We start from the raw sequence: 12827 nt of genomic DNA, 5'->3' as shown, positions 1-12827 counted from the left end.
ACCGATGCCCAACACTGTTGCAGCTGACACCAGTGCTGCCACCTCCATCACAACCAGTGCCACATGTTCCACCACCATTAACACAACCTCCTTCCCTACTGTTGAAATCAGACATGGAAATGGAAGCTGCACCAGTGCTGCCTGTCCTATCATATGGCCTTAGACAAGAGGGCAGGCACTGCACTAGTCCGCACTCATGCCACTTACGACCCTACGCACAGTGGCAGTAGACCACATGCTCAACAACCTACCGTATTTACTCGAATGTAAGCCGCACTCAAATCTATGACTGGCTTCAAAATTCAGACCCCTAGGTATGAAGGATTGGAGTAAACTGTGCAAGAAAAGATAGGAAAAAATTTGGTTGTAAATCTTACCAATCTTGAATCTCATGAAAAAAAATCATCATCGCAGACAGTAGTGATGACAAAGAAGGGAGGGATAGATTACAAGCCATTAATTGTACGTCAGAGATACACTACAAAATTGTTTGTCTTGTTTTTCAATTAGGGAGGACAACGTGGAAGAAACTTCTCAAATTCTGCAAGACACTTCTCCATGGGGACAAGTATTGATATGGATATCTTTGAAGTAAACATGAATACACAGCTCAGCATTTATAGCTCTTGAGCACAGAATTTTGACCATTGCAGTACTCATAATTATAGGAAACAGCAAATGCTGTATTAAGATAATAATCTTTATAATCAATATGGTAGTGAATGCATTGTTTCTTAGCAGATAATTAATGGTTATTTGGCACAGGCTCTTAGGCAGAGCTTTGATTCAACTGAACATACTGCAAACTGTGGTGTCACTCAGAGCTTAAGAAGTTCACTGAACATGATGCAAACGGGAAATTATGCAACATTCAGTGTGGATGGGTGTTTCAAAACTTTGTAACACAGGGATAAGCAGTTCCAGAGTAAAATCAAAATGGTATTTTCAAAAGTCATCTCATATAATATTCCATCATGTGGATGTCTCACCTACTCCTTGTTCTGAAATTAGGAAAATCACATATTCTCTCAAAAATAAAACTTCATCGGTACTTGATGGTGTTTTCAGCAAAATGAAAACTTGTTATGATATGTGTTGTATTTTCTGATACATGTAATGCATCACAAAGACAGTGTATTTTTCCAGACATATTGAAACACACCATTGTTGAACCACTATGTGAGCAAAGTGTAACAGAGATGTAAGTAGCTACCAAGATGTTTCACTGACATCATTTTTCAAAGTTTTTGAGATGGTGATTCACTCTAGAATAGTATCTCTCCTGTGCAACTTTAATATCAAAAATACAGTTTGGCTTTCAACTGAGAAAGTCATTGTGTATTCCTTCATAAAATTTTACGAAAATTGAGCAACAAAATAGCACCAGTTTGTATTCTCTGTGACCTATCTAGTGCACCTGACTGTGTGAATCACCACTTAGTTCACTAAGGTTTCATGGAATTAATGGGACAGCCTACAAATGAATATTGCCTAATCTAATCAACAAACGCAGAAAGTGTACATAACAATGCAACCAATATAGGTACGGGAGATGCTTCCAATTTGAAAAAAATCAATTATGGTGTTCCACAAGGCTCATTGGTTGGTCCACTATTGTTTCCCATACACGCGAACAACAAAATGCCCAATATACAACAAGCACATTAGTAATTTTCCAGGTGACGTTAGTGTTGTTATCATCCAAAATCTATATACAGCAACAGAAGGAGAAGTAGATAATGTTCTTGCAAGTGTTACTGGATGGTTTTCTGCTATTGTTCTGACACACACATTGGAAGGCACCACACCAATAATAAACACAAAGTAGGGAAATAATAACTACACTGGCAACTACAACATTTTGTGTGTCCATATGCATGAGAGTTTAAATGGAAAAAACACACTTCTGAAATCCTAAAACAACTCAGTTCAGCTAAATTTGCACTTTGTATCATGGCAAATCTTGGGAAGAGATAAATCAGTAAGTTAACATTTTGCATATTTTCATTTAATAATGTCATATGGAATAATGTTCAGGGGCAACCCATCATTAAGAAACAAAGTCTGCACTGATCAAAAACTTGCTATAAGAATATTATGTGCTTCTCACCCAGCACCATTTGCAGACATCTGTTGAAGGAGTCAGGCATTTTGACTACTGCTTCACAGTACATTTATTCTCTCATGAACTTGGTAGCAAATAATACCGTCCAGTTCAAAAGGAACATTGATGAACGTAAGTCCATTAACATACTCACATACATTATTCCACACTGAGGTTGTCTTCAGCACAAAATGGGGATTAACAATGTTGCCACCAAAATTTTTGATAATTTACTCAATTATATAACATTTCTGACAGCCAGAAAAATTAAATCTGAAAACTGAAAAATTTTGTCTCACTACTAGTCTGTTCTACAGGAGGATTTCTGTTTACACAAAAAAGATTGTGGGTAACAGTTTCTAATTCACATTAGCATTAAAAATTAAAAAAAGTGTAAATGGTCGGCATTAATCATACTCACATATAAATGTGTACTTATGACAACTCATTCCACATCATTACAATTACTTGTACAAATGATCCACAGACCAAGAACCTACGAACAAACTTTACTACCTAACTAATTAACCATCAGTCACCCATCCAAAGATTGATTTTGCCAGCACAAACATTCACTGGGTATAGACTTTTAAAGGTGGTATACCTTTGCCTTTCTGAGATGTTTGATCAGTATTACTTCTCCAGATGTATAGGTGGCTACAGTTTAAAGTGGATTACAACCCATGGTGAAACTTCACATCTTACAAATATTAGAAGAAAAATACATGGAAAACAAGAAAACGGAAACTGGACTGACAAGGGTTGAATGCTAAACTGTTTAGATGCATACTCTTACACAATTACAGAGCCACTGAAACAACTTAGTTTTCACCTTAGCCAATAAATATGACTGATAACTGACATTGGCATTCTGTAGTTAAATTATTGTCCTCCTGTGGCTACTGACATGCAGTATTAAAGTATAGAGTGGATTTCTGTAAAGGATGATCATTATTCCCTGCTAAATAACTTCATACACATGCTATTCATTGCAAATAGTTTCACATTCCCTTTTTTACAATGACGTTGTGTGTCTATGAAATTCCTGTAAATTTTTCATGTTATTAGAAGTCTTCTCTAGAAATTCTTAGGGTGGCTGTTATTATCTGCAGCTATTATTTACATCACAGATATTCTCCTTAGCCTATCATTAAAAATAAAAAATTCTTCCAGCAGCATAAGAATTTTTCAACTTTTAGTCACACAACATGAAGTCTATTGTTTTGCAGTGTCTTTATTATATGATTTGTTGACTACAATTGAAATTAACTTGATCCCCGAGATTCTGCTAGTCAAAGGTGATGCTAGTACATGGCATATTAATTTGCAGGTAATGTATGTACAATACAGATTTCCGAGTTCAACGTGACAATTTTTCCCCCTAATCTATGATCAACTGCTTCATAAAATTTGCCCTGAGCATTTGAAATCATAAATGCCTCTCTTCTGTCCAGTGTGTATTGAGTAATAGGCCTCTAGAATGGAAAAGTGGTTTTATGTATGCCACCATCACCACAATCCAGGTTACAGCAGCTTGCAGGTAGTCTCTACTAAGGATGCTGGTGTGCTACACACACACACACACACACACACACACACAACAGATTTTAGGAGGGCCTAATGTGTGCAGAAGATATCACTTCTCTGTATTTGTAAATGTAGTATTTGGAGGAAGTACTAGGATGGCTGTGGCTATTGTGCCAGGAAATCATGTACACTTTGGAGGCTTTGAATCTACATTGAAGTTCTGGCAGACAATCACCACTAGGTTGTAACTAGGTACAGAGTAATAGAAAACACACTTTTAGCATCTTTGTGTGGTTATTTTACAACAAAATGTCATTTAAACAAGCTATGCCAATAATTTTAAGATTGTATAACAAATGGCATCTTTGCTAATTATAAAGTGATGGCTAGTTAAAGCAAACTGACAAAACTTATGAGAGGAAAATGGATGTTTTTCATAGTGATAATCAGCACTCAACAAAGAATAGTAAACTATTTGCAATACAAATACTTGCTAAATCTAACTACAATACTAATTTCGAATAGCCTTTGAGGGACTTACTACCTCCATCATCATGTGTACATATTTACTACAGACATTACAACATTTTTGTGCTTTCCTTCCCTCCTCTTCCCCACCCCACACATATGTACTGCGAATTCAGAAGATGTGTTTATGTAATCTGCCACATTTAAGGAAAAATGTATAAATTTACATGGACAAATAATTGTTTCAAATACCAGATGTTTACAGTTCATCAGAAGGCATTCCAAAAAGGATTCAAGACAGAGAAGAAAGAAATTATTCCAAGGAAAAATTACTGAATGTATTATGTAAAAATTTGCTTTTGACAAAAGGAAAAATTGAACACGGTTTTCCTGCCTTGATCACATGCTACAACAATGAGAATTTGGCAGGGTCCAGAATGCATACTTAGATGGCCGTATTATTCACACAACTAGTCATTAAGGCGTGGAATGTAGGCTACAAACCCGGTCAAGGCAGCAATTTTTATATTTTGATTTGTAAGTATATCGTCACAATAACTCATAATTCCTATCTGTAGTGACATATGCAAGGAACTAATTCTTAAAATATACACACTAAAACTATTGCACAAGCTCACTGATACTACTTCAGCTAATGTTAAAAGAGGACCGACCGACCTCCCCCCCCCCCCCAAAGTCTTTGTTGTGGTGACAGTCTGATTTGTAGCTAAGTCTGAGATCTAGGTTATGTTTGAAGGTGACAATTTGGCTGAGAGTTGGGAAAGCTAATGGATGTAAAAGCATAAAAATCTTGTGGTGGTAATAAGCTGACTAGTAGTGAAGCCCCATCTTTATCTATATGCAATACTGAAAAAATACAAGGGAGGAGGTTCAAATTTAACTTTTACCGATACTTCAGTTCATTTAGCATACATTATAATGCTCTATTTTGCCTGCTTTCCCTAGTTTTCTGCCAGGTGCCTATAATATTACAATGGGTGTAATCATTACAGGCACTACAGTGAATGCCTGAACGCCAATGGAGAGCTGCATTGCTTATCATTCCCATTATGATGATAACTGTGGCACAATTCAAATGTGCTTAATTTTATATAGTTACATAAATTCTTGAATTACCTCTTTATTCACACACTCTTGCAATTCTTCTTTTATGTTCACAGTGGATGGGCAAATCTGGACCTGTGGTAATAATAAAACCACATAATTAGTGTGCTTAAGCAGTTGTTTTCTGTAAAACTTATGACACTATTAAGTTTAACAATAATAATAATTTTATTACTAGTTCTTTTTTTCTGAAAGGAATTATCTTGAACAATGGAAACTCCAGGTTGGAATATCAGCAAGAGATAGAATGCTGCTGACTGTAAAGATGACATGTTAAACTGCAAACAGATACAATGAAAAGAAACTTACAAATTAGTTTTGTCCTTTTCTGACTAAGGTAATGAGTACGTGTAATTTCACTGTGTCTGCCTGCAACTGAGTGTCTCATCATTCCCTTATGTTATCGATATTCACATAGAAAAGATGTGTCATATACATCATAGACCATTAGTCAAGTAATGGAAGGTCAAGGATTGAATAACAACAATAATATTAAGGTAGATCACTACTCACCATATAGCGAAGATGCTGAGTCTCAGACACGCAAAGTGAAAAGACTGCTACAGTGGCCAGAGACAGTGGTCACATGTATGTGTATGCAAATTGTTCTTGTGCGAATGTGTATGGGTGTTTTCTACATCGAAAGGAAGTCTTTTGGTCAGAAGTTAAAATGCAAAATAAGTTTTTCTGTTGCCCCCGTGTTACTCAATGTTTCTTCTTTATGGTAAGTGCTCACCTATTTTTTCATAATATTGTTACAAATGACTTTTTCTCAACAGGTGATTCTCTTATACCTATGGATGATACACAAACCCGCTCAGTAACAAAATGTCCTGGACACAGGCATGGCAATTCTTACACTGAAGTCACAAAAATGTAGAGAAATGAGATTTTCAAAGTTCAGGGGCTGAGAGTTGGGGGACATTCATCCGTACCCTGTTTCTCCTAGGCTCAGCTTACACAGACTGACCCATTTCAATGGAGACTTTCTTTTTTAGCTAGTCAATTTACCCCGTTATATTGCCAGGGCTAATTTTGTGTGAGTTCTTGCATTTGTGTTTTCGTTGCTTCTCCTGAATTCTTCTAGGTGAGTGAGCTGAAAGACCGAACACAAAATTCACAGTGACAGAAAAGTTTGTTTCAGTTTCACCATTAATTTTCAGCCTTAAAACTGGAAGATATTGCCACCTTTTAAAGAAAACGAGCAAGCACTAAGTTTTGGCATTAATTTTAAGTGAGGATGTAATGGATTTTGGTCCAAAAAATATATTTTTCAAAAATATTATTTCCTTTATCTACACAGTGTAACCTATGTTGTGTGTGAATTTTGTGACGATAGTAGCTTCAGAAATGCCTTTAAATTATTAAACTGCTCTGCACTTGCGGCCACTCCCACCTTTTCTAACATTTGGGAAACTGCTTACTTCAGCGGAGTTTGTCAGTGTAAAGGCTCTTTCCTTTGGTAACTTTGGCTGACATCTATACCTTTGCCTGAAAACATTGTTGCATGTGGTTTATTTACATTTTGAGAATACCAACACACATTATGGGTGGAAGGTTGAATTTGCAAACCTTCACATGAAAGTCAAGATGTATGCGTAATGGGTAGTGGAAAAACTGTGGTTAGGAAATGGAGGTGTCATGGAAATCGGTTTACCAACAAAAAAGAGGAGGTAGTTCGAAATTAAGCTTCCACATCAAAACTTGGAATAGGAAAATTGTACAGGTGTGTGAATAATGATATGGATACCACTGGATTCAGACTTACTGATTTAGATCTTGTCTGCCAGGTTAGAGCTTGTCTGTCAGGCTATAAAGTTTTCATGTTCATGTGTTAGCTGTAAAAATACAGAATGCACTATTATTGTTGAAGAAAGAAGAGTGGGAATAGCTTGTGATTTTAAATTAATTTGTAATTTATGTGGCTATGAATTTTCATTTTCCTCCTCCAAAAAAATTGACACTAGTACATATGAAAGCAATTTTAAATTAACATTTGCTATGAGATGCTTTGGACAAGGCAGAGAAGGAGGTAATTTATTGTGTGGTTCCTTGAACATGCCTCCAACTTGTGCATGGTTTGAAAAAATAAATAAAGAAATGTCTGGAAGTGTATTCGATACTGCCAAAGTTTCTATCAAGGAAGCTGTTGACGAATTGGTGGAAATAAACAAAACAAAAAAAAAATAGATCATAGAATAGGTATTCGTGACAGTGAATATCCTACAAATGTTACTGACCCATGTGTGTCTTCACATGGGACCTGGATGAAAAGGGGTCACACATCCCTGTATGGAGTTGCATCTGTTATAGGTATTGACTCAGGAAAAATTTTTAGATGTAGAAATTATGTCTAAATACTGCCACCAGTCTGCAACAAGGAAAATGTCCAACAATGAAGACAGTGAGAAACTGTGGAAAGAAAGGCATGCAGTAGCATACTCTAATAACTATAGTGGCTCAAGTGGGGGCATGGAGGCTGCTGCAGTTGTGAGGATGTTTTCCAGATCTGAGGACCAGTATGGTGTCAGAGATACTAAATACCTTTATGATGGGGACTACTCTTTGTTCAAAGCTGTGACAAACATAAATCTGTACAATACAACAATAGAAAAGTTGAAATGTGTTTGCCAAATCAAAAAGAGGCTTCGTGGTAGACTTCGTCGCTTGCTGAAAGAGAAGAAAGGTGAAGTACGTGAACCTGGAAAACCACTAGGAGGGAAAAGCAGGTTTACTCTGAAAGAAACTGGTTCTCTTCATTTATTTTATGGGAGAGCTATCAGGAAAATCCACACAATTTAGAGGTAATGAGGCATGTTGTGTGGGCAATTTTTTTCCACAAACTATCCACTGACAAAACACCAATGCACAACTGTGTCCGATAGGCAACTGGTGTACACTCAACAACAGTTATGGGATGTATTCACATAAAAACTAATTACCATAATTTTTTTTGCCATTTAACTACTAAGGTCATTAGCACCCAGTCACAAATGTTAGAGAACTAATAGCGTAGAAAAACACAAGGGGGAACAACAGGAAGTACTTACAAAGATGCAGATAAACAAAATAAAAGAGTTAGATTTTCTTGGACAAGTCCGACAACATCGTAAAACTAAGAATACGAGCAGCTGCTTGAGTGTCATCAGCTAAAAGCTCCTGTAAGGTAGACAGCAGACAGCTGCCCCCATTTTATTCACTCTCGTGTTGTCTACACGAGAGTGAATAAAATGGGGGCAGAACAATAAAATATGGCACACCATCAATGGATGACCACAGGAGCACTGCGGGGCGGGGCCACTGGACAACAGGTAGCGGTGGGTAAATCGTCAATGCCCAATCCACAACCTGGCCAAAATGACCTCCTCTCGCCGGGAAGGGAGTGAGGAGGTCGTCCAAGCTATCAGGATCAGTTTGATGGCCCTAACCCCACTAACATCAGTTGACGAGACACAAAAGTAAGCTGACCGAGGCAGGACAGCAGCCTTGGCCGCAGCAACAGCAGCTTCATTCCCAGGCACACCAACGTGGCCAGGAATCCACAAAAAAAGGACACAAGCGCCAGTATCAGCTAGTGACTGAAGGGACCGTTGAATTCTTTGCACGAGAGGGTGGTCCGAATATGGGTCACAGAGACACTGAATGTCTCTCAAAGAATCAGAGCAGATGCATAGGAAGAATGACGATGGCGGCGGATATACTGAACAGCCTGATAGAGAGCAAAAAGCTCAGCTGTAAAGCTTGAACACTGGTCAAGGAGCCGGTATTGAAAGGTATCATCCCCAATGACGAAGGCACATCTGACACCAGCAGTAGTCTTGGAGCCATCTGTGTAAATAAAGATGTTATTAGCAAGCCTGGAATGAAGTTCGACTAACCTCGAGCAGTATATCGAATCCGAGGTCCTCTCCTTCAAGGTGAGCGTGAACCTGAGCCTGGAGCCAAGGTGGTGTCAGGCTCTCACCCACTCGAAAAGTCTTAGGGAGGGTAAAATCAAGTTGCTGAAGCACACAATGAAAGCGAACTCCAGGAGGTAACAGGGCAGAGACATACAGACTGTATTGGCAGTCAAAAGAGTCGTCAAAGAAGAAGAAATATGACAGGTGGTGGGGCATTGACATCAGTCAGCAGGCATACTGACAAAGCAACATATCGCGCCAGTAGTTGAGTGGTAACTCGGCAGCGTCGGCACACAGGCCCTCAACAGGGTTGGTGTAGAATGCTCCAGTCACCAGACGTAACCCCTGATGGTGGATAGAGTTTAGACAGCGTAAGATGGACGGCCGGGCAGAGGAGTAGACAAAGCTCCCATAATCCAGCTTTAATCGGACAATGGACCGATATAAGCGAAGCAGGATCATTCGATCTGCTCCCCATGGCGTCCCACTGAGATCACGGAGGACATTTAGAGAACGGGTACAATGAGCAGCCAAGTAAGAAACATGTGGAGACCAGCAAAGTTTCCTGTCAAATGTAAGACCTAAAAATTTTGTCTCCACGAATGGGAGAGCAACGGGACCAAGATGAAAGCATTGGGGAAGGAACTGTAATGCCTGAAGTTCATACAGACCATTTTCTCACCAGAAAAACGAAAACTGTTAGCGACACTCCAGGAATATAGATGGTCTAGACAATGCTGAAGACAGCGCTCCAGGAGACATGTTCTCTGAGCACTGCAGTAAATCATAAGGTCGTCCACGAAAAGGGAGCCGGAAATGTCAACTGAAATGCAATCCATTATTGGATTGATAGCTATGGCGAAAAGGGCCACACTCAAAATGGAGCCCTGGGGCACCACGTTCTCCTAGTGTCGTAAGCCTTCTCCAAATCAAAGAACACAGCCACCGTCTAGTGCTTACACAAAAAGTTGCTCATAATGAAGGTTGACAAGGCACTAGGTGGTCAACAGCAGAGCAGCACCTAGAAAAGCCACATTGGACATTGGTAAGAAGGCGTCAACATTCAAGGAGCCAAACCAATCGAGAATTTACCATGTTCTCCATCACGTTGCAGATGCAGCTGGTAAGGGAGATGGGGCAATAACTTGAAGGAAGGTGTTTGTCCTTTCCTGGTTTGGGTATGAGAACAACAACTGCTACACGCCAGCGTGTGGGAACATGACCTTCAGTCCAGATGTATTTATAGACGTGAAGAAGAAAGCCTTTACCTGGAGGAGAAAGGTTCTTCAGCATCTGAATATGCATACCACTGGGCCCCGGAACACAGGATCAGGACTGAGTAAGTGCACTTTAGAGTTCCCACATGGTGAATGTAGCAGTGTAACTTTCACGATTCAAAGACTGGAAAGAAATTGGCCGTGCCTCTTCTGCTTGTTTTCAGGAGAGGAAGGCAGAGTGGTAAGGGGCAGAGATCAAAACCTCCGTGAAAAAGTGGCCGAAGGTATTTGAGACATCATCAGGACCCCACAAGGACTTCATTCGCTACAGTCAGGCCAGAAATCAGGGAGTGGGCCTTGGTGCCAGATAGCCAGCGCAGGCCACCCCAGACAACTGAAGGAGTAGTAAAACTGTTGAATGAGCTGGTGAAAGCCACCCAGCAAGCCTTTTTGCTTCCTTTGATAACACGACAACATTGTGCAATGAGTCGTTTGTAACTAATACAGTTCGCCATCGTACGGTGGCGTTGGAAGGAGCGTAAAGCACATCGCCTACCACGAATAGTATTGCTGCATGCTGTAGCCCACCAGGGGACTGGGACTCGACGTGGAGAAGAGGAAGTACAAGGGATTGGATATTCAGCAGCAGTGAGAATAACATCTGAGAGGTATGCGACCTGAATATTGCAGCTGGAGAAGTTTTGATCATTGAAGGTTGCCAGGGAGGTGAAAAGCCCTTAGTCGGCTTTAAAAATGTTGCAACTAGTGGAATATGGAGAAGGGGTGTGATGCAAGAGACGGATTACACAGGGGAAATGGTCGCTGGATTATGTGTCAGACAGAGCATACCACTCAAACTGACATAAGTTGGATAGTGTATAATGAGAGGTCCAAGTGAGAATAGGTATGTGTTGCATCCGAAAGGAAGGTAGGTGCACCGGTATTTAAGCAGACTAGATTGAGGTGGTTGAAAAGGTCTGCCAACAGAGAGACTCTCAGGCAGGATGCTGGAGAGCCCAAAAAGGGAATGCTGGGCATTAAAATATCCAATCAACAAAAATGGCGTAGGAAGCTGAGCAATCAATTGTATCATGTCTGCCATAGTTAAGGCAGACAATGATGGAGTGTAAACAATACAAATGGAAAATGTGGAAGTGGAGAGAGTCATTCGGACGGCAACTGCCTGCAGATCTTTGTGCAATGTGATTGGATCATAGTAGACATCATCCCGAACCAGAAGCATGACCCCTCCATGAGCCAGAATACCTGCCAGAGCGGGTAGGTCAAAATGCATGGAGGTATAGTGTGCCAAGTCAATATGATCGCATGGGCGTAACTTCATTTCTTGGAGACCTACAAAGGACCAAATGGCACAAATATTCGATTGAAGAAGTGCCATTATGAAAACAAAAAGAAAAAGCAGAAACAAGAAATGGTCCACTCGATGGCTACTGAGGGTCTGGCTTCGAGGGAGCACTAGTGCTGCAGTTGATAGGTGGAGAGTCATGGTCCATCGGCTTAACAGTTGTGTCTGCCATCTTCCTGTGCTGGTCAGGAGGGGGAGCTTCCTCTGCTGGTGAAAGGCCAGATGATCGGCTACCAGCGGTGCGGCCTGGTGAAACTGAAGATAGCCGGGGATGGCAACTGCCAAGTGGCGCAGGAGAAGTCTTGTTTCTATGAGCCTTCTTTGAAGAATTACATTTTGTTGAAATAACAGTTAATGGCTATGAAGTTTGAGTATGCAAGAAATATTCACGTTACAGTTCTTTTTCAAAGGTCCAAGCATCTGATTTAGAGGTCCTTGTCCTAGCAGTACCAGATGATGATGATGATTGAGCCTTAGGGTCGGTGGGAGTAAGAGAAGACATTGATCGGGCAATCTTAGCACTGGCCAATCTGACGACCAAATCACTAAATGTTAGATCACATGTCTCTGTAGCTACCTCCCTGGTAGGCCAAGGAGAGGCGAGAATGGTACTGTATTTACGTGCCAGAAGTGCAGTGGGCTTTTTGCTATTGCATAACTTGCGAGCAGCCGAGGTCGACACCTTCTCTTTCACTCGAATTTCCTGTATACTTTTCTCATCTTTGTAGTCAGGGCAGTCACGAGAGGAGGCAGCATGGTCACCCATACAGGTGATGCAACGAGGGAACGGGGGTGGACAGTCACCCTCATGGGCGTCCCTGCCACAGGTAATGCATTTAGCCCCACTTGAACAAGACTGCCGGGTATGATTAAACCGCTGACATTGTAACACTTTGTAGGGTTGGGTACATATGGCAGAACAGAAATGATCTCATAACCCACTTTAATTTGTGAAGGCAATTGCACATTGCCGAAAGTCAGGAATATAGTTCGGGTCGGTATGAAGTCCTTGTCGATCCTTTTCACAACCTGATGGATGGCCATAACTCCCTGATCAGAGAGGAAAGGCAGAATCTCCTCATCACTTAGTCCATTGAGTGACCAGGTACACACCATGCCAC

At 40.4% G+C, this 12827-nt stretch overlaps 1 protein-coding gene and 1 long non-coding RNA gene across 23 annotated transcripts in view; one reads left to right on the top strand and one right to left on the bottom strand.

The window, feature by feature from the left end:
- LOC126295459 (uncharacterized) overlaps positions 1-12827 on the top strand; it is a 1097875-nt gene that overhangs the window by 19006 nt on the left and 1066042 nt on the right. The gene's annotated exons all lie outside the window — the stretch shown is intronic.
- Positions 1-12827, bottom strand: part of LOC126295452 (zinc finger protein ZFP2-like) — a 909451-nt gene that overhangs the window by 149041 nt on the left and 747583 nt on the right. For 21 of the 22 annotated variants that reach the window (XM_049987955.1, XM_049987969.1, XM_049987970.1 and 18 more), the window contains one exon: positions 5237-5299. In XM_049987955.1, the coding sequence (XP_049843912.1) occupies positions 5237-5299 (63 nt within the window). The remainder of the gene's footprint in view (positions 1-5236; positions 5300-12827) is intronic. The other variant, XM_049987954.1, reaches the window with a different exon arrangement.

The sequence above is a fragment of the Schistocerca gregaria genome, chromosome 11 (assembly GCF_023897955.1).
Source record: "Schistocerca gregaria isolate iqSchGreg1 chromosome 11, iqSchGreg1.2, whole genome shotgun sequence".
Lineage (NCBI taxonomy): Eukaryota > Metazoa > Arthropoda > Insecta > Orthoptera > Acrididae > Schistocerca > Schistocerca gregaria.
The sequence above is the reverse complement of the archived record's forward strand: the minus strand, read 5'-3'. Positions and strand labels throughout refer to the sequence as shown.